This window comes from Tachypleus tridentatus, chromosome 7 (genome assembly GCF_004210375.1).
Source record: "Tachypleus tridentatus isolate NWPU-2018 chromosome 7, ASM421037v1, whole genome shotgun sequence".
In the NCBI taxonomy this organism is placed as follows: Eukaryota; Metazoa; Arthropoda; class Merostomata; order Xiphosura; family Limulidae; genus Tachypleus; species Tachypleus tridentatus.
Genome location: NC_134831.1, coordinates 190,285,949 through 190,306,845, shown reverse-complemented (window position 1 = coordinate 190,306,845; position 20,897 = coordinate 190,285,949). Strand labels below are relative to the sequence as shown.

General features: G+C 35.4%; 1 protein-coding gene across 13 annotated transcripts in view; it reads left to right on the top strand.

The window, feature by feature from the left end:
* LOC143257537 (uncharacterized) overlaps positions 1-20,897 on the top strand; it is a 148,410-nt gene that overhangs the window by 106,839 nt on the left and 20,674 nt on the right. For 11 of the 13 annotated variants that reach the window (XM_076516339.1, XM_076516338.1, XM_076516341.1 and 8 more), the window contains 4 exons: positions 5,304-5,492; positions 10,093-10,229; positions 11,658-11,908; positions 12,974-13,130. In XM_076516339.1, coding sequence (XP_076372454.1) covers positions 5,304-5,492; positions 10,093-10,229; positions 11,658-11,908; positions 12,974-13,130 — 734 coding nt within the window. The remainder of the gene's footprint in view (positions 1-5,303; positions 5,493-10,092; positions 10,230-11,657; positions 11,909-12,973; positions 13,131-20,897) is intronic. The other 2 variants (XM_076516345.1, XM_076516335.1) reach the window with 1 other exon arrangement.

Here is a 20,897-nt window from a genome sequence, read left to right as displayed (position 1 = left end):
GGATCCATGGAGGTCGACAGATGTCCCTTGAATAAAGACAATAAAGAAAAAGATGAGGTCATAAACAGAAAAGCTCTCCACCCATTTCTCCTGCACATAAAAAAAATGTCCACCTTAACACAATGGAACTGTGGAGGTTTACGTTCTAATATGGATGACATCAAAGCACTGATTGCTTCCTACCATCCTGTATGTCTTTCCTTACAGGAAACATTTCTGAAACCTGCCAATACAGTTACCTTTTGGCAGTTTTCTGTGTACAGAAATGACAGGCTGTGTGATGGGTGAATGCATGGAGGGGTGGCACTGTTGGTTGATCAGCATCTGCCCGCCCTGTCTTTGCCACTAGACACACCCTTGGAGGCTGTAGCCATCTGTGTTTCCTTGAGTTATCATATCACTCTTTGTTCTCTCTACGTGTTGACTGGGGAAACCTATGATCAATCAGACCTTGATGCTCTCATTGAACAGTTTATGTCTCCCTTTTTAATACTGGGAGACTTTAATGGACATCATTCCCTCTGGAGAAATGTTTATTGAAGGGAGGGGTTGCTCTGTAGAGTGTATGCTCTCTGATCACAATCTTTCTCTTTTCAGTAGTGGCTCTTATACTTATTTTCATGCACCTCGTCTGTCCTTTACTGCTTTTGATCTCTCAGTTTGCTCCCCTTCACTATTCTCCAACTTTTTATGGAGGGTTGACAATAATCTATATGGCAGTGATCATTTTCCTATAATTTTGAGAGAAATTGGCCATGGTCGATGCCACCCAACCCGCATGCCCCGGTGGAAGCTGGATCAGGCAAAGTGGCCCCTTTCACTGCTCTCACAGAACTTGATCCTGCAATTGTCTGTAAGCCTTCAGTAGACAACTTGTATTATACAAGTCAGGAAAACCTCAACACGTTTTCCATGACATCCTTGTCTGTGGTGGAATCCTGCCTGACACATGGCATGGAAGGCTCAAAAATGGGCCTGGGGTACTTTTCATAGGTATCTCACACTCTTGCATTGTGTTGCTTTCCAGCAGGCCTGTGCACATGCTTGGTGGGTAAGACGTCAAAGCCAGAAGTCTTGGATTAAGTTCACAACCAGCATATCTTCTACTACCAATTCCAAAGTCATATGGGAGAAGATTCAAAAGGTCAATGGGCAATATAATTCTGCCCTCCTCTCGATCTTGCTCACTGATGGCCAGGAAGTAGCTGATACCCAGAGCATTGCTGATACTCTAGGTGAAAGCTTTTTCCAGGTATCTAGCACTTCTGCTTCTTCCTTCACCTTATTTATAATAAAGACTTTGCAGAGCAATCACCTCTTTCCTTTCGAGTTTATTGCCTCTCTGATTGTAATCATTCCTTTAGACTGGTGGAATTCAAAATGGCCTTTCATCAGTTGGACATGATTATGTATGTTATGAAATGCCATGCCATATATCTCCTGCTTTTCTTGCTATTCTTTTGACTGTCTTTAACTGGATCTGGCAGGAGAATGTTTTTCCTGATGCCTAGTGCAAGGCTATTGTCCTACCTTCAAATTACTGTCCAATTGCTTTGATGAGCTGTCTCTGTAAGACCTTAGAGAGGATGGTTAATGCTCATCTTTTTTGGTTCCTGGAATCAAATAAACTCCTCTCGCTCACCCAACAACAGCACTCCACCATGGAGCACCTGATTCAACTTGAAATGTCAGTCAGAGAATGCTTTCTCAAACGACAACATCTTGTATCAGTATTCTTTGACATTGAGAAGGCTTATGATACAACAGGGAGGTATGGCATTTTAGAAGACCTCCATATATACGGGTTATGTGGCCATTTGCTTATTTTTATTTAAATGTTTTAATGAAGGGCAATTCCAAGTTCATTTGGGTTCGACACTTTTACATTCTTTTCTACAGGAATTTGGAGTCCCTCAGGTCTGTTTTTTGAGTGTCATACTTTTCAGTATAAAGATTAATGCCATCTCTGAACAACTCCCTCTTACTCTTGCAAACGGGCTCTATGTCAACGACTTTCACATTTCATGTCAGTCCTCGGCTTTAACTTCTATCTCTCAAAAACCGTTTGCATACACTTTTGCTTCCAACGAGATATTCATCCTGATCCTAAACTCTGTATTGGTGAAGTTGTGCCACCTGTGGTTCCTGAGACAAAGTTCATGGGGCTTATCTTTGACCGTAAGCTGACCTTTCATTTGACCTTGCCAAATGTACAAGAGCACTGAACATCTTCCATGTCCTCTCTTTCACCATCTGTATAAATAGGAATGGAAGGATGGTTCGAAAGATGTTCAGCAAATAACAAACAGTATTTCCAATTGGGAGTGTCTGCCATGGTTTTTTGTGGTTCGGTGGTTGTGCGCATAATCCCCTCTACAGCTTCTGTGTTCACTGCTGAACTGTACACCATTTCTCTTGCCCTGGATCATACAGAAGCTAAGCAGTACTCAGATTGTACTATTTATACTGACTTGCTTAGTCCTCTTCTGGCCCTAGAATCGTTTCATGTTAGTTCACACCCTGTTCTTGCCGATATTCAAAACTGACTGCCACATTTCTTTTTGACATTATATTTATCCAGTTTTTCTGGATACCAGGCCCAATAGGTAGTTGCTGGAAAGAGCTTCATTGACAATATAGCTAAATCTGTCTGCTCTGGCACTATCACTGCTGTGCCTGTTCCATACATGGACTATGGTCCTGTATTGAAGGCTCGGCTCTGTGCCAGTTGGTAGTCAACTTGGAATGAGCAATGTGAGAAAAGCTTTTTCAAATAAAACCCAATATTAGACTTTGGCTATTTTGCTTTTGTAAGGATCGGAAAGAGGAAGTTGTTCTAACTAGACTATGCATTGATCACAGTTTTTTAACTCATTGTTTCTTTTATCTGGGACTGATGCACCAATGTGTTGTCTGTGTAACACTCAGGTCACAATAAGCCATATTTTACTGTCTTGCCATTGTTATGACTCTCAACAACAGCATCATTTTAAACACGTTCTGTCCTGAGGTTTATCTGATATGTTAGACAGTGTTATTGGCGATGTTGACACACTGTTGACCCTAGAAATGTTTTTTAGTTTTTAAAGGCCATTAATCTTTTTAATGCTATTTAAGTTTTTTTAATTTATACATTACACCTTTTTTAATGTGATTCTCTTTTAAGAATCAAAGTACATCTAGTTTGATTTGAAATTAGAAAATGGCCGTGACGTCAAGTAACTTGAAACCAGGACTGGAAAGGCCAACTTCAAATGACTAACGTTGCTGTTTGAACTACCTGTTAGTCATCCTGACAAGTTATAATTAAAATTTTGCTACAAGTATTTTAAAACTTTTATTACTTTACTTTCTGAAAACGGCAATATTGTGAAATAACTCAACCAGGACTGGAAAAACTTCAGGTGACTAACAGTGGTTTTTGTACTTACCTGTTAGTCTTCCTTGCAAGTTATGATAATTACAGTTATGCTACAGAAAGTCCTTTACAACTTGTGTTACTGTAGTTTTTCTCTTACTGCTAGAGAACAGATGTAAAAATTGGATTTAATGCTATTTATATTTTTAATTCAAAAATTAAACTTTTTTTGTTTTACCTTAATTTTCCTTTTATGAATTTTACTAATTTTACTTTAATTTTTATTGGATGTATGGTGCATATAGCCGAGTTGCTTTGTGTTATAAAATACCAAACCAACCAACTTGTCCACACAGGGGTTTTCCTACTTTTTACCTATGGATTTTCCACTTCCATTATTCTTCTTTTTTCAGACCTCTTCTTGTTTCTTTTTCTCTTTCATCTCTGTCCAACTCTTCTTTGGAGCTTTGTTCATCACTGTTTTCCACCAGTTCCTCACTCCCATTGAATATCTTATACATATAGGAGGTGTTTATCCACTCTTTTTCTGGTGGAATCAGCATCCTCCCATCTGCCTGTGATTCTTGGACCTTGTTGTCATTAGGATTCATGCCTGTCCTAATCATTCTTGCTGCTCATTTCCTACCAGTGCTGAACAAAATCACTTTTTATGGCATGTGGATTGTCTTGCATAACTTTGTTATTCACTTTCTCTTTGCAGTCTGACTGTCTTGTCTCTCTGGGGTCATTGCCTGCCTTCATATGCTATTCTTCAGTATTCCCACTGTCTTTAGACAGGTGAGTACATTCCCCTTTGGTTTATAATACTTGCTTTAAGTATTCTGATAGATCCCAAATGTCTGCATTGAACCAGGATAATGAAAAACTTGTACCATCTACCCTGGCTCCATATACGTCACTCATGAGATGGTGGGTTCTGCAAGACCCCTTATGTTATCCCAACCACTCTTCATATATTGGCTCTACTTCCACTTGTGTGCAAGCACTCAGACATTCATGTTCTTATTCTTCCCATACCCATGACACATTGGGCTTGTTTTCTTCTTCCTGCCTTTCAGTTTGGGCAAAGAGTGTATCCTGGAAAAGATTTGTGATCTCCAAAAAGCATGCCCCTGTGAAACCTTCACCAGCAAGTATCACACTCCATGGGCTTCCTTCAGACACTTTCTGAAAGGAACTCATCTGGGTAACTCTTGCAGTTTCTCTATCATATGAACATGGGTTTCTAGCTTTGTGTGTAGAGGAGTGTATCACCTCAGAGGATAATATTTTCCTTACCCACTCACACACTTCCCACTCCTAGTACAAATGTATACTCTTTGTTTTGTTATAGAATAAAGATTACAAGTGAAAGAAGCATAGAGGGAGCTAGTATGCATCACCCTCCTATTGGTGAAGGACCTTTGCTAATATAATGCCATTATTAAGTATCACAACTCACAAGAAATCTTGTAAGGTTAGGTGGGAGTTGCCTAAAATCTAGTGGTATGCAAGTCTTTAAGGCAGATGCACAGGGAAAATAGCTATTTGTGTGTAGTAGTTAGTATCTATCAAAAATACATTTCCAGGTGAGGAAAATTTCACTTTAATTTTAGGAGTTTGAGGATGTTTATCCAAGATATAAAAGAAGAGCATATATATTTTATTATCATTGAATTAAAGTTTGAAACATTTCTGATAAAATTGATAACTTTATTTATTATGCTCACAAATTTACAAAACAGGTAAAACTTCTATAATCAGGGTTAAGATTTTTATTTATTCAGTTATATCAAGTTATTATAACCATTGAATTTCGATGTTTTGAGACAATGTAAAGAATCAGAAGTCTAATTATGTTTTAGGCATAAATTTAATTCATTGTTTTGATATACAGTACTTGAAGTTTTTCAGTGAACACTGCTAATACTTTAATCATCTACAGCAGCTAGAAAGATCATGCCGTCGTCTCCTTCCCGATTACAGGGCAGTGTACAGAGCTCAAAACCAGCAGAAATAAAACAACAAACTCCTGTTACTCTCAGACCTCACAGCAGTCCACGACAACCACGTCCTTACAGTATTGCTGGAACAAGACCAGCACATGGGGAATTAGCTACAAATGCTTCTACTGGTAAGTTAATAAATGACAAAATAAAATGAAATAGAAAACTGATGTAATAGCTATCTACGTGCAGTTGTTTACAAGTAGTGGTCATTTACATATATACACCTACAGATAAAACTGAAATTTTGTATTATAATAATCTCTGTTCAGTTATCTTTAAATGAAATAGAACTTGGCATTATATCTTTTTCATATGCATACTTACAAGTGAAATAACATAAGTTCACATTATTTCCCATGTTTTTGTACAGGTTTAGGTTAAATATTGTGGGAAGTCATTCTATCTAAAATCATTACAGTGTGGTGGGTGTATCTCTGGGAAATATGGTGTGTTATCTTTATTTTGATATGTTATGAATTGTTACTATTATGCATAATGTTATAAAAAACCCGAAATAAAGGAAGATTAACACCTTACGTTGGTAAACTTTGAAATTTAAAAATTGTGTTAAAGTACTGGCTGAGATAAAACAAGTTTTAATGAAACCCACTTGTTGAGAAATTTATATGCATTAAAAGAAGTTTTAATGACATTTTGAACAAAAAGCTTTTCATCAGGTTGTCAAAAATGTAACAGGTTTTTTAACCAATGTTTCAAAACAGTTTTATCAGTGTCAAGATTTCTAACTTCTTTTCAGTTAAACATACATTACCTTAACCTTTTATTTAAAAATAATGTTAAAATGCTACTGTATTGCTAACACTGACATGCTTATGATAATTTGTTACTCCGAACATAAAGTATGTTCAAATCAAGCAGGTTGACTCCTGAAACACTAAAAGCTTTTTCTTATTGAGTTTGAACCATACTTCTAACAAAATACATGGCTCAAAGTATTCAAATGTTTTTTTTTGTTGTTGTTTTTTATTTGCCTGCCATATGCTACTTACCTATAAGTCTCCTTTCTCCTACATTTCATGTGACTTACTCTTTGTGCATCAGTGGATTTTAGTAAGCTCTGTTTTCCTGCCATCAGTTAGGTTTTGTCATTCACATTTATGTTGTTATGACATTCTGGGCCAATGCATGGAGGCCTTACTTCAGCAGTTTGGCTCTAGTGTGTAAGTTAACATCATTAGTGTATTCACAAAGTTGATACTTCCACATACTCATGTTATTGTATACTAATCTTACTGATGAGTTTGGAGTTGGATGCATGTTTCATTTGCTTCCCACTTGGAATCTGTTTTGTTTGAAGACATCTATTTTAGCTCTGGCCTCATTGATTTCTATGTCGATTTGTCTGTTAGAACACTCTACATAATTCTGAGCACTTCTGTGTATATTAATTTTTGTTATCAGCTATATTCTGTATTTAATACTTTACTTATTTCATTTATGTCTGAGGGTGCTTGTGTTATGTGAGGTGGTTTATATACATTAATTTTTAACTGTACCGTTCTTTCTTAGGAACAATTTTTGAAACTGATTTATTATTCATATGCTTCATGTTTTCTTTTCTCATGTTACTGTAACCCATCTTCAGTTGTCTGTCCAGCATGCTATGATTTTATTTGTTTTTAGATGTTCTTTTACTGTATCATTATTGGTTGTGATCCTGAATAAAAATCACCTATGGATCTTACTGCTGTTATTTCTATTATCACATGGCTCTCATTTTTCTTAATGCTTCAGTCTGTCAGATTGTTTTGTAAGTTATTTGGCTTTTAGTCAGATGTCTTCCATGTATATATATAGTTTCATTCAACAACAACAACACTTCATTGCTCTATTTGGAGAAGCTTACAAGTATAAGCTGATAGTTGATTAGGATTTTAGCATCTGATTTTAGTCCTCATTATTTGCTTTTTGTGTTTATTCTGTTTTGTGTGTTTTTTTTAAATATGTCTATTACATGTACTTGGACTTCTAATATGATGTTCCCCTGTGAGCAGCTATAACTTTACAGATTTTTAGGATGTGGTTACCTGTGGTGGATGGAGCCCAGTGGAACTATCATGCAGCTTTGCACTCAGACACATAGTGTTTTTGAGTTGTCTTAAATCAATATTAGTTATGTGGATCTTTATGATCAATAACACTGGGGAACACTCATTTTGTTGCATTTAAAAAAAGACCTTTCTATAGTCAATTTGAGTGTGTTGATTTCAAATCTGAAGTCGGTTTTTGTCTGCAAGCTACAGACTTTATGCAATTTGACATTTTTATTTATTTTTTAATTTTTCGTTATTATAGGAAATTATAGGAATAGCTTATCAATTTGTTTGTGTATTTTATTCAGGTAGGAATTTGCGTTTGTAACTTTTGCGTTTGTACACTTCATCTGGACAATCTCGTTTAATGCTCCAGCAGTAGTCAGCCATCATACTTTTGTCCCAGCACCCTTGGTAGCTTTCTTCCGTGACCTTTAGGTCTTGGTGGAATCGTTCTCCTTGTTCGTCACTCACAGCCCCCAGGTTGTCAGGGAACTTATCAAGGTGGCTGTTCAAAAAATGGACGTGAAAATGCTTATACATGGTTTACGTAAGTTCACATTTGTACAATTTCATTAACCTCAAATTGCATACAAACTAGAGCTTGTAGAGAAAAACTAATTTCAGATTTGAAATCAGCGCCTAAAACTTCTTCAGAATCAGTTAAAATATCTAATGCAACTCAAAGTTACTTAAAAAGTGTTCCCCAGTGTAATTAATACTTTCTTGGATGACTGACTCTTCTTTACATAGTTTTTTTTTATCTATAGACTCTTCATTTCAAATGTCTTCTGTTCATCAAATTCTTTACATTGATTTTCATTTATTCATGTGATTCATTTCTTCCAGTTTATGTTTGACTTTGTGTCTGGAATTTTAATACCTTTTCCATGCCAAAGGAAGATTGAGAATTGTATTTATGTTACCTCAGAAGTTTTTCTACACTTATCTCTTTATAATGCCATAAAAAACATTAAATTAGTTATTGATCTTTCTAATATCATTTATTATCTAAATATTCCTCAATTTCTAAATGAAACCTATGTAAATCTCACAACGGTTCCTTCATTATTCGTGATGACAAGAAACCCACTTGAAGTAAAATTGTATCTCGGGAGGGCTGGTATGGGTAATGACACTTTTACTAATAAAGTAGAGAACAAAGTTTCTACTTTCTTAGGTCATCTTCAGGTTAGCAATAGATTTTGAATGACAAATAGTTTACCTAACTATTATACACATATATACTGATTTACTTGTCTTCATTTTTCACATTGACTTATTTTTCCATTTATAATATTTCTATTTGATCTAGTTTAAACACTATGTATTCATTTCCAAATTTTTTCTTAACATGCTCAAAATCAATATGGTCATTTCATTCAGTCTGGCTTTCACCTAGCAGCTGTTCAGGGTAACAACTGCAGAAAAGGTAGAAATTAACAACCTAGCCATTCCACAGTTATCAGATACTAGCCTTCCTCGATCACCCCTCGAAGGCCTTACTTCCATCCTAAAATTTTGGATACAGTTAATGTATATGAAGAAGTCATTATTACATATTTTTACATTTTTAACCATACTTTTTTATATAATTCTTGGTTTCCAACTTTCATAATCTTCAATAATTCTCCAAATCTCCTATTATTGCAATGAGTTTAAACTTCTTATGTTTATAATGATTTTCTTTAATTTTATTCTTTATATTTATTGTGAGTTAATCTGGTTTAATTACTTGCAGCCATCTTTTTTGTCTGTAAGAAACATGCACATCTTAAATATTCAACAGTTTTATTTTTGAAAATTTTCTACACTTGATCAGTATCTCTGAGTGATTCACTTGTACAGTTTACAACTGTAATTCTTCTTTCATCTCTTCAAAATTTACTTTTTACAAATTTGGAACTGAAATCTCATCACTACTTATTTATATACGCAGCAAAACATCAAATCTGATTGAGCAATGATCACTTGCACCTAGATGTTTCTTGTTCTCTACTCTATCAACCGTTATTTTATTTGAAGTTGTTAAAAATTATATGAATGGTTTCTTAAAACCTGTCTCCCTAGTAATTTGTTTTCTCTTCTGTATGCCTGAACTTAAATCTTTCACAATTATAACTTAATTAACAGGTGAATAATTTATCTCATTGTAGAGTTTTTGTATTAATTTTATCACATTATTCTAGTAATCTGGAACAAATTTCAACTTAAGCCTTCTTCCCTTATAGGGTAGGATTACAGAATTATGTGATGTTTACTAATAAAGACAGACATTTCCATCAGTAATGTTAACATTTTTCATTTATTTGCCATTATCTAGAAAATTTGTAAATATGAAGAAGAAACTTTATGAACCATAGTGCATAAAATAAAAAGTCACTATTATGACAGTAATATATATTGTATTATGGTGCATCAAAATACAAAATATTATTCTAACATTTACACACATTTAAAGCCAACCTACAATCATGAGTTTATTAATTTCAAATTAAAACCAATTAAGTTACCAAGTCAAAATAGGTGCTGTTCACATAATGAAATAATTTTAAACTTATAAGAAGGTTGCATCACTTAAAGACTATCTAGAAACAGCTAAGATAGTTATCATCGATTTGCATTTCAAAATTTTGTTTAATAAATAAGTGATGAGTTGTGTTTTTTCCAGCTGGTTCAGCTAAAGTTCCACGGGTTAAAAGTGCTGGAACAGTTGGTTTTGTTAATGGAACAAAGAAATCAGCTGCAATACGCAAAATTCCTCCACAAACACAGAAAAAATTAGCTGATGATGGAAATCGAGAAAAGGTAAGCAAAGTATGTTTTTCATTTTAGTGTCACCCTTGTGTGACATTAAAGTTTCTTTGGTGATTTTGTTGATTGAAAATTTCAGAACATTTCTAACTTTTGTCTTTTTACAAGGTTAATGTGGATGAGCCATAAAAAATGATAATTTATGTTTAACTTGCTGTATAATGGTTCATAATAAGTTGTTTCATTTGAAATCGTAATTTGAGGGTCATGGGTTGAAATCCCCATTGCACCAAACATGCTTGCCCTTTCAGCTTTGAGGGCGTATAATGTGACGGTCAATCCCACTGTTCATTGGTAAGAGTTGCCCAAGAGTTTGCAGTGGGTGGTGATGACTAGCTGCCTTCCTTCTAGTCTTATACTGCTAAATTAGGGACAGCTAGTGCAGATAGCCCTCATGTAACTTTGCACAAAATTCCAAAACAAACAAACATTTGAAATAGAATAGATTAGGTAAAGTAATTAAGAACCTTACTTGTATCTGAATAAATACTGTGTTTGAATATGTTTTGGTTGATGTACAGTTTAAGAGAAAATGCAAGTAAGTTCTTGACACATAGTGAAAAATGAGATTTAGGTATTTCTTCCACCTAAAAACAACAAAACCTGACATGAATTTAGATGACAGCAGTTTCACAATTGGCATTTAAAAAGTTGGTCACCAAAGTTGGGGATGCTTGAAGATATATTTATATTCCTTTGCCCCACTAGATGCAATTACTGTTTATCTAGAGATTAAGTATATTAAATGTAGTGGAGGAGTAATTTGGGGCATTATAAGTATAAGCTTTTGATGTACGAGATAGGCATGGAGTGATGTGAAGGATGCTAGGTTGAAAGGATGAGTAGATGCAAAGAAATAGTAAGACATCAGCAGATTCTTGCACATTATGATTAGCTGTAGTTTAATCATTCTTGACTTGCCATATTATTTGTTTTAACATGTAAAACTTCAAGGGAAAATTACATGCATACATGTATGTTATGAAATGTACTTTTTTGATAATGTATAAGTCTTTTTTTTTTTATGAACTACATTTTGTTTTAGTTTATTTATTTTGATCGGGGTGAAGCTGACATATAATGACCTGTTTTCTTTTTATCTCTGAGTAATGGTGAGAAATTGATTCTATATTAAAATAACATCACAAGCAATGCTCATGATAACTTTGTTGTTCTCATACTTTTCTTATGTCACATGTAAACATTATTTATCTTACAGGAGAAATAATAACTTAAATTTAGATTTTCATGAGTAATTTGTAGTGGCTACTCACACTGCCCAAGAAAACGTTTTTGGTAGTCTGCCATAATTTTTGTCATTTGGTGGTAAAGGAACCACTGTTAATTTCAAACTGAGATAATCATTTCCTAAAAAAAATAATAAAGTTCAGAGAAAAAAAGAAAATATTTTATCTCCCCTAGGTTGGTTCGTCAGACCTCGTGGAACAAGAAGTTGAAAAAGTCTTTGAGGAATCAACAACTCCAAAACATGATCATGATTTGTTATTTGTTGAGGAGCCAACTGCAGCTACATCCACAATACCTTCTACCCCTAAACCTCGTATCATCTCTGAGGAAGAAGCAAAAGCAATTCTTGCTGAAAAAAGACGGCAGATTCGAGAACAAGCTGAAAGAGAAGCTGAGTTGGAAAGACAAAGGTTGGCAGAAATAAGGTGAGATATTGTTATGATGGATTTGATGGTCTTTTGTACACAAATTAAATACTACATAATGGGGAATAATACAGGATTTTCAGGCAACAGCTCTGGTCTCTTTCACTTGAGAAATTAAGCACTTTGAAGTGAAAAAAAGCTTAGAAAAAAAGAATTATAACAAAATATAGTTATAGTTAGGGTAATTCTTTAAAAAACAGTTAGATGTTTGTTGTTGTCATGAGACAAGACCATAAAATTCAAAAGTTGATTTCATTTTTGTTGAAAATATTTCATTAAGTGCTGCAATTTTATTTTTGATGAAAGCAGAAAGCATATTTGGTAATGAAGGTGAAAGGAGAGTTGGTTGGAGTAGAAATTCAAACAAGTTTTTTTTAAATCATACACCTTTGTAAAACACTTTATGGACATTGTAAAATTATGGTCAAGTAAAAAAATAACTTTGATTTTATGGACATATAATTACTGACAGTTTGAAGGGTTTTTTTATTATGTCATATGATATTTTGTTTGTAAATTTACAAAATGGTTTTATTGAAAACTGCACTAAAGTGATTTTCCTAGATTAGAAAAGTATCATAGAAAAGTTCATATAAGAAAAACTGAAGAGTCCATTTATTTTCTATTGATCAAACTCTCTATTGCTGTGGTCAATTTTTATTTCATTTCGTATTGTTTTATGAGTATACCAGCATGAGTAGTAAATACAACATGCAGTGAAATTAAGAATTGTGATGTAGATCAAAGTGATTGTTCATGCTTATAGTAGGACTTTCAAGTATTATCTGATTTTAAAAGGTAACTTTTCATGTTTGTGTTTGCTGTTTACCTTTTAATGGTTAAAATAGTAAACTGATGAAAGTAGCATTTAGAAGAATTTAAGTTTCGTAATCATTAATTATGATACTAAATACCTGAAGTAATAATATTCCAAATTGTGTTACTTGTATTCATAATATTGTCTACGTGTGTAATTCAAGGTAGAGGTATTGTATAATGTATGTAATTGAGATTGATACATTATGGGAGACTTTTAATATGCATCATGCTGTTAACTATTGATAGACGACAGGAGGAAGAAAAAAGACAAAAAGAAGAAGAAGAACGTCGACGTGAAGAAGAGCAACTTCAGCTTGCCCAGGAACATCGTCACCAAGAAGAAGAAAAACTAAAACAAGCTTTAATAGAAAAACAAAAACAAGATGAAGAAAGCCAGATACAAGTCAGTTTTTATCTGTTGGTTAGAATCAAAAGCATTTCCTGTATTTTTATATGGATTCCAGTGTACTTGTATTTTAGATTGGTTTTAATGAATATATTTCTCTTTGGTAGCATGTTATTTAAAATCTTTACTTCCTGTTGTTTGATAGATTCATTACTCTTAATAAAACATTTAGTTGCAGTGAGATATTTATATTAACATAGGATGTTTTATCCCAACCTCCTTGAAAAGGGCCGTACCTGCATGTTAAATCAAAATATTGTACATTAATTATAAACTATGATAAATCACTCAGCCCAACTAGCTTTACTCCTAAAAATATATAAAGATATTTAACTATCAGGGAATTATTTTCCTCACTTTATGTGTAACCTGAAATTTGTATCTCCAAGTGACCAAACCGGAATATTAATGACTAGTTTTTCAGGCCACCCTCTGTCATGGAACTTACTTCCTTGGTTACAATCTTTGTCCCTCTTGTTGACAAATGATCATTGCTTGTCACTACCTTTGAGACTCTCTTCTCTGTTCTCTGCTTTCAGTTTTGTCTTGTTTACAGCTCATGTTGCAGTGTTCTAATTGCCCTGAGATAGCATAACTAAGGTCGATCAACCCTTCTTACCAATATTATTAACCCATTAACCACCACCTAACAACACCCTCTCAGATAGACCTCATAAACTACTTAATACTTCATCCACAAATGACAAGATACTACAGTGTCAACTTCCTGTCTATCAACTAACCAAACACTCAACTATCAAACTCTCATTTGGAGTCAAAGAGAATCTTTTAGGTTTTGAATGTCCTTGATTATCTTTCAGGTCTCAAAGACATCTGAAAGATTTTAAATGAAAATAACTGTCCCCTTCCTACTTTCCTTCTTAACCTTTTGCCTTGCGCAGATTATTTAGAAAGTGGAATACTTTATGTAGTAGTGGTAGTTTGAGAAAGATTATGTTGTCCCTAGAATATGGAAGAGATCCATGGGGATGTTCTGTACATTACAAACAAGATATTATAACACACTGGCATGTGTGTCTATCACATTGAAACTTTTATTTGAGACTATTCAATAGCTATTTTCTCCTTGATACCTTTTTCTTATTGGAGATCAGTTGTTGTAAAACAAGAATCTTCAGAGAAAGATATGCAAATCTGTTGTACACACATCAGTAATAGCAATTTATAGGTCAATAACCAGCAGTGAAGGTCTTAACACAAATATTAGTATTCTAATATGGCTATTTAGTGTTGCCAGATTATGACAAGAAATGATATAATTCATGATGAGAGTCAAAACTTGAATTATCTTCTCAAAGGTTAAAAACATTGCCCATTCAATTTGAAAATCAGCATGCAAAATTATTTTAGGTCTGTATTTGATAGCAATTTATATAAGATTGTTACTTTAGGAATTACAGCTTTAGGGATATCTTGTAATTCCTGGATTACTTAAGGTACTTGAAAGGGAATGAAGAAAATCATTAGGTGGTTATGATATTTTATCCTGTTAACAAAGAGGAGAGCATATTTTATACCTTAAAAAATTTTGCACAATATGTGATGCATATAATTTAAATGCAAATTATCTTCTTACATCAGATATGTTACACATGATAAAATGTTTGAAGAAATGCATAATAAATAATTATTGCCTCTCAGAGCATTCTTTTCATTATAAGTATTTTTTATGTTGTGATTCCAAACAGTGAAGGTCATAGAAACTCTTAACTTTATCCATAGGATTTAGCAGTGAACATTACTTTCTGGTTAATAACCATAATGTCTTTGAACTTGTGGGTGAAAATGAAACCCCAATTTTAAAGCGGTTCTTTCATATTAAATCATAAAAGATAAAGTTCTACTGTTCTGTGTATATATAAGCTCATGAAGCTGAATCACTCCAAAACGTTTATACTTCTCTCTCCACCCACAGGTAAATTTTTATTATACTTTCTTCTTCAAAGATAGCTTTACACAATTTGTAGATAACCAACTATGGTATCTTCACTGTAATGGTTACAGCCCAGCACACACTAAACAAATGTCACTTATAATTAACCCCCTGTATTAAGAACACTTGTACTGGAGGAAAAAAGTTGACAGAGACAGCAAATCAAACCTTTTTACTAAAATTCTGAAATTTGCAACAGTCTTGCAAGACTCAAGAAGGAAGTATTCTCAGATATTTCAACGTTAAATAATTTGTTTTATAATTACATGTTATTGAAAACCCAAAAATATTGTGTGCATTTTGAACAAAAAAATCCATTTATTTAAGCATTAGTCAATAATGTTGTCCTTCCCAGTCTTGAGGATCAATGATTATTATTCTCTGCTGTTATTTATTTGTTGCTGTTATCTCCAACTTTCCTAATTCAAACTCTTTTCATCATAATGATGACTTAAAACTAAACTCTCTTGAAACTTCTGTAATGTTTTTTGTTATTTCAAAGATTTTGGGTCAGTTGTAGTCCATGGTAATATCAATTACCTTTTTACACAGAATGACCAAGGCCTAGGGTGATTCTTATTTCTAGGTAACACTTTTGGTTAAAATTGCTAAAGCTGCAAACCTCAAATTTTGTTCTAGTGTATAAAAAGCCATTAAATGTCAAACTTTGTCTATTTTGGATGAAGTTGAAGTTCTAGACTGCAGTGGCTTGGTAATATATTTGTATATTATGAATGATTTATTTAAAGCCTGATATTATTTTATTGCATGTACAATAGTACTATTACATAATTATGTGATTTTGGTCTAATTATTTACTTATGCATTCTTATTGTTCCCTTTTTACTGTTAGAAAAGCATATTCTGTGACCCTGCACATCTTAAAGGAAGAATTGTTTCTGTTCTTTGTCATGGGCCCTCAATAAGGCCCATATTCTTGTCAACATTGTCATTTAACACATCCAGGTGTTGCAATTTTTGTATTGCTTTGATATAGTCCACTCTGAGTTTCTTGACTTGAAACATAATCCAGAAATCTAGATTAAATTTTAAGGTATCTGAAGAAATCTTCAATTTACATATCCTCAGACTTCCTAATATACAGCTGGATGTGCTTTGGAGGTTCACACATACCTTCCTTCTCATTTAATGGCATTACCACTGCTTGTTTTGTCTGTATTATTATTACAGATGAATCAAAGAATACCAAATCACTGTGTTCTTCATTGAGACACTGTAGGTGGCCAGCAAGTGTTTGGCAGGCAGATTTCAAAAGAGCAGAATTCATCTTCTTATATTTAATTCAATGTTGTAGGATGTTAAGATCATTGTGAGGAGTAGAAATGGTATCAGAAAAAGTGGACTATGCTCCAAGATATATTCAAACAAAAATGTAGATGCTACAGAGTCCTCTTTTCTCATGGTTAGTTAGCTTAAACTGTCCCATAAAAATCTTGAGGGCATATTATGCCTTCACCATCTATCATGCATGATGCAGTGCTCTAGTGCTACAAATTGCATACACAAGGATATTTCACTGAAAAAGGTTATGGCTAGTTCAAGAAGTTTTTAGTAATTGTCTCTTTGTTGACTGATTTGATATTGTCTTGTAGAAAACTCAGTGACACTATCCTTAACTCATCATGGTAAGCTGCAGTTTCATAACTGATCTGATCCATTTATTTCTAAGATTGCTAGAATCAACTAAAAATTGCAATATATAGATGAGAGGAAAATCCCATACAGTCTCTGATAACATATCTGAGTAATTTATAAAATATGATGTCAGCTTACCGAATACAGAAGATTCTTGTTTAATCTCTGTTCTAGCACCACACATGCTGCATTTCTATGACTGATTTTACTTGTACTCTATTCAAATTGCCTTTCATTATTAATGACCTTCTCACTCTTCCAGTAAATGTGCCATAGCAGAAACTGGAGCCTTTTAGAAATTAACTTTGGAACACCTAGGAATTTACTTACTACTCCCTTCTGGGAAAGTGCTGTTATTCATAGGAGGGGTCGTTCTATAGAGCGTATGCTCTCCGATCACAATCTTTCTCTTTTCAATACTGGTTTTTTCACTTATTTTCACGCACCTAGTTAGTCCTTTACCACTATTGATTTCTCAGTTTGCTTCCCTTCATTATTCTACCATTTTTCATGGAGGGTTGACAGTAATCCACTAGGCAGTGATCATTTTCCTATACTTTTGAGAGAGACTGGCCGTGGTCGATGCCACCCTACCCGCATGCCCTGGTGGAAGCTGGATCAGGCAGACTGGTCCACTTTCACTGCTCTTGCAGAACTTGATCCTGCCATTGTAAATCAGCCATCAATAGACAACTGTGTGGCAGTGGTAACTGACTGTATTATACAAGCAGCTGCTCAGTGTACTCCTAAAACCTCAACACGTTTTCCACGATATCCTCGTCCGTGGTGGAATCCTGCTTGCCACTTGGCACAGAAGGCTCAAAAACGGGCCTGGGATACTTTCCGTAGATATCCCACACTTTCAAACTGCATCGCTTTCCAACGGGCCTGTGCACATGCTAGATGGGTAAGACGTCAAAGCCAGAAGGAATCTTGGATTAAGTTCACAACTAGCATATCTTCTTCCACCAGTTCCAAGGTCATATGGGACAGGATTTGAAAGGTCAGTGGGCACTACAGTTCTTTCCCCCTCTCGATCTTACTCTCTGATAGCCAAGAGGTAGCTGTACCTGGAGCATCGCTGATATTCTAGGTGAAAGCTTTTGTCAAGTATATAGCACTTCTGCTTGTTCATCCACCTTCTTGACCATCAAGACTCGGGCAGAGCATTCACCTCTTTCCTTTCGAACTGACTGTCTCTTTGACTATAATTTTCCCTTTACACTGGTGAAACTGAAAATGGCCCTTCATCAGTCTAGCAATACCTCTGTTGGACCTGATGATGTACACTATGACATGCTGAGCTATCTCTCTCCTGCTTCTCTTGATGTTTTTCTAATTGTCTTTAACTGGATCTGGCAGGAGAATGTTTTTCCTGATGCCTGGTGCTAGGCTATTATCTTACCTTTCTCTAAGCCTGGGAAAGATCCCAAGATTCCTTCAAACTACCATCCAATTGCTTTGACAAGCTGTCTCTGTAAGACCTTAAAGAGGATGGTTAATGCTCATCTTGTTTGGTTCCTCAAATCAAACAACCTCCTCTCGCCTACCCAGTGTGGGTTCCAACGACAGCACTCCACCACAGACCACTTAATTCGACTTGAAACATCAATCAGAGAAGCCTTTCTCAAACGCCAACATCTTGTATCAATATTCTTTGACATGAAAAGGCTTATGACACAACATGGAGGTATGGAATTTTGCAAGACCTCCATATATATGGGTTACATGGCAATTTACCCATGTTTATTAAAAATTTTTTAATGGACAGGAGATTGCAAGTTCATGTGTGTTCAACGCTTCCCCGTTCTTTTGTACAGGAACTTGGGGTCCCTCAGGGCTATGTTTTGAGTGTCACGCTTTTCAGTATAAAGATTAATGCCATCACTGAACAACTCCCTCTCACTTTTGCGAATGGGCTCTATGTCGACGACTTTCACATCTCGTGTCAGTCGTCGAACATGAGATATATTGAGCGGCAACTACAAACTGCCCTCAATTGTGTGCTGAAGTGGACTACGGCAAATGGCTTTAATTTTTCTCTCCCTAAAACCGATTGCATGCACTTTTGCCGCCAACGGGGTATTCACTCTTATCCTGAACTCCGTATCGGTGAAGTTTCACTGCCAGTGGTCCCTGAGACCACGTTCTTGGGGCTTATCTTTGACTGTAAGCTGACCTTTATACCACACTTAAAGCAGCTACGGGTCAAATTCGTGTCCTCTCTACCGCCAGTTGGGGAGCGGATCGATGTTCTATGTTACAGATATATCATGCTCTATTTCGATCAAAACTCGACTATAGATCACTGGTTTATGGCTCTGCCAGACCCTCAGTCTTACAGATGCTGGACCCCATTCATCATCAAGGACTTTGACTCTGCACTGTGGCTTTCCACACCTCTCCAGTTCAAAGCTTATACGTAGAATCTCATGAACCTTCTCTGCACCTTCGCCGTTTGCAACTGTCTTTACTATATTCTTCGAAATTTCGTTCCTTACCAAAGCATCCCACCTGGGGTTGTGTTTTCCTTCCTCAGTGGGCCAGACTTTTTCAAAACAGATGATCTGTCATTGCTCCTTTTGGCCTTCGCATCCAGACACATTTGGATGAATTGGGTTTGTCCTTGGATAACATTGCAGAATCTACTGGTCAGCTCATCCCACCATGGCTTATTGCAGTTCCCAAATGTGACCTTCTTTTAGTCATCTGATAAAGGCAGATATTCCCGATTGGAAGTATCATCTTTTATTTACTGAACATCTTTCGAACAATCATTCCGTTCCAATTTATACGGATGGTTCCAAATTGGGTAATTCTGTGGGCTCTGCCATGGTTTGTTGAGGTTCGGTGGTTGCACGCAGAATCCCCACTACAGCTTCTGTGTTCACTGCTGAACTGTATGCCATATCTCTTGCCCTGGATCATATTGAAGCTGAGCAGTACTTCAACTGCACTATCTATACTGACTTGCTTAGTTCTCTACTGGCCCTGGAATCGCTTCACGTTGGCTCACACCCTGTTCTCACTGATATTCAAAACCGACTGGCCCATTTCTCATTAACATCTACTTCTATCCAGTTTTTCTGGATACCAGGCCACGTTGGTATTCGCAGGAATGAGGTTGCAGACACAGCAGCTAAATTTATCAGCTCTGGCACTATCACCACTGTGCCTATTCTGTACATGGACTATGGTCCTGTATTCAAGGCTCGGCTCCGTGCCAGCTGGTAGTCCACTTGGAGTGAGCAACACAACAACAAGTTTTTTCAAATAAAACCCTATATTGGGCTTTGGCCATCTAGCTTTCGTAAGGTTTGAAAGGAGGAAGTTGTTCTAACTAGACTACGCATTGGTCACAGTTTTTTAAGTCATTGTTTTCTTTTATCTGGAACAGTTGCACCAGTGTGTAGTTTGTGTAACACTCAAATCACTGTAAGCCACATTTTCCTTTCTTGCCATTGTTATGACTCTCAAGGACGGCACTATTTTAAACGAGTTTTGTCCCAGGGTTTGTCTGTAACATTGGACAGTGTTATTGGTGGTGGTGATACTGTCCACCTTGATAAAGTTTTTAGTTTTTTAATGGCCATTAATCTTATTCATTTCATTTAAGTGTTGGATATTTATTCATAACACATTTTTAATTGTGGTTCCCTTTTCAGAGTCTCAATCTCTCTAGTTCAATTTGAAATTGGAAAATAGCCGGAACATTAAATAACTCGACACCATGATTGGAAAGGCCAACTTCAGGTGACTAACGCTGCTGTTTGAACTGTTAGTCATCCTGGCGAGTTGTTATTACAATTTTGCTGCATGTCTTTTAACACTTTTATTATTTTACCTTTTGGTACTGGCCACAATGACACATAACCTGGAACCAGGACTTGAAAGACCAACTTTAGGTGACTGATGGTGGTTCTTGTACTTACCTGTTAGTCTTTCTGGTGGGTTATGATCATTACCATTCTGCTACAGGAAGTCCTTTACAACTTTGTAGACTGGATGTCAACATTGGTTTTATGCCATTTTCTGTTTTTAATTGCTGTTTTGTTTTTACCTTCGTTTCCTTTTATGAATTTTACTACATTTACTTTACTTTTACTTTTTTACTGGAGATTTGGCTAATCATTATTACAATTTTGCTATATGTC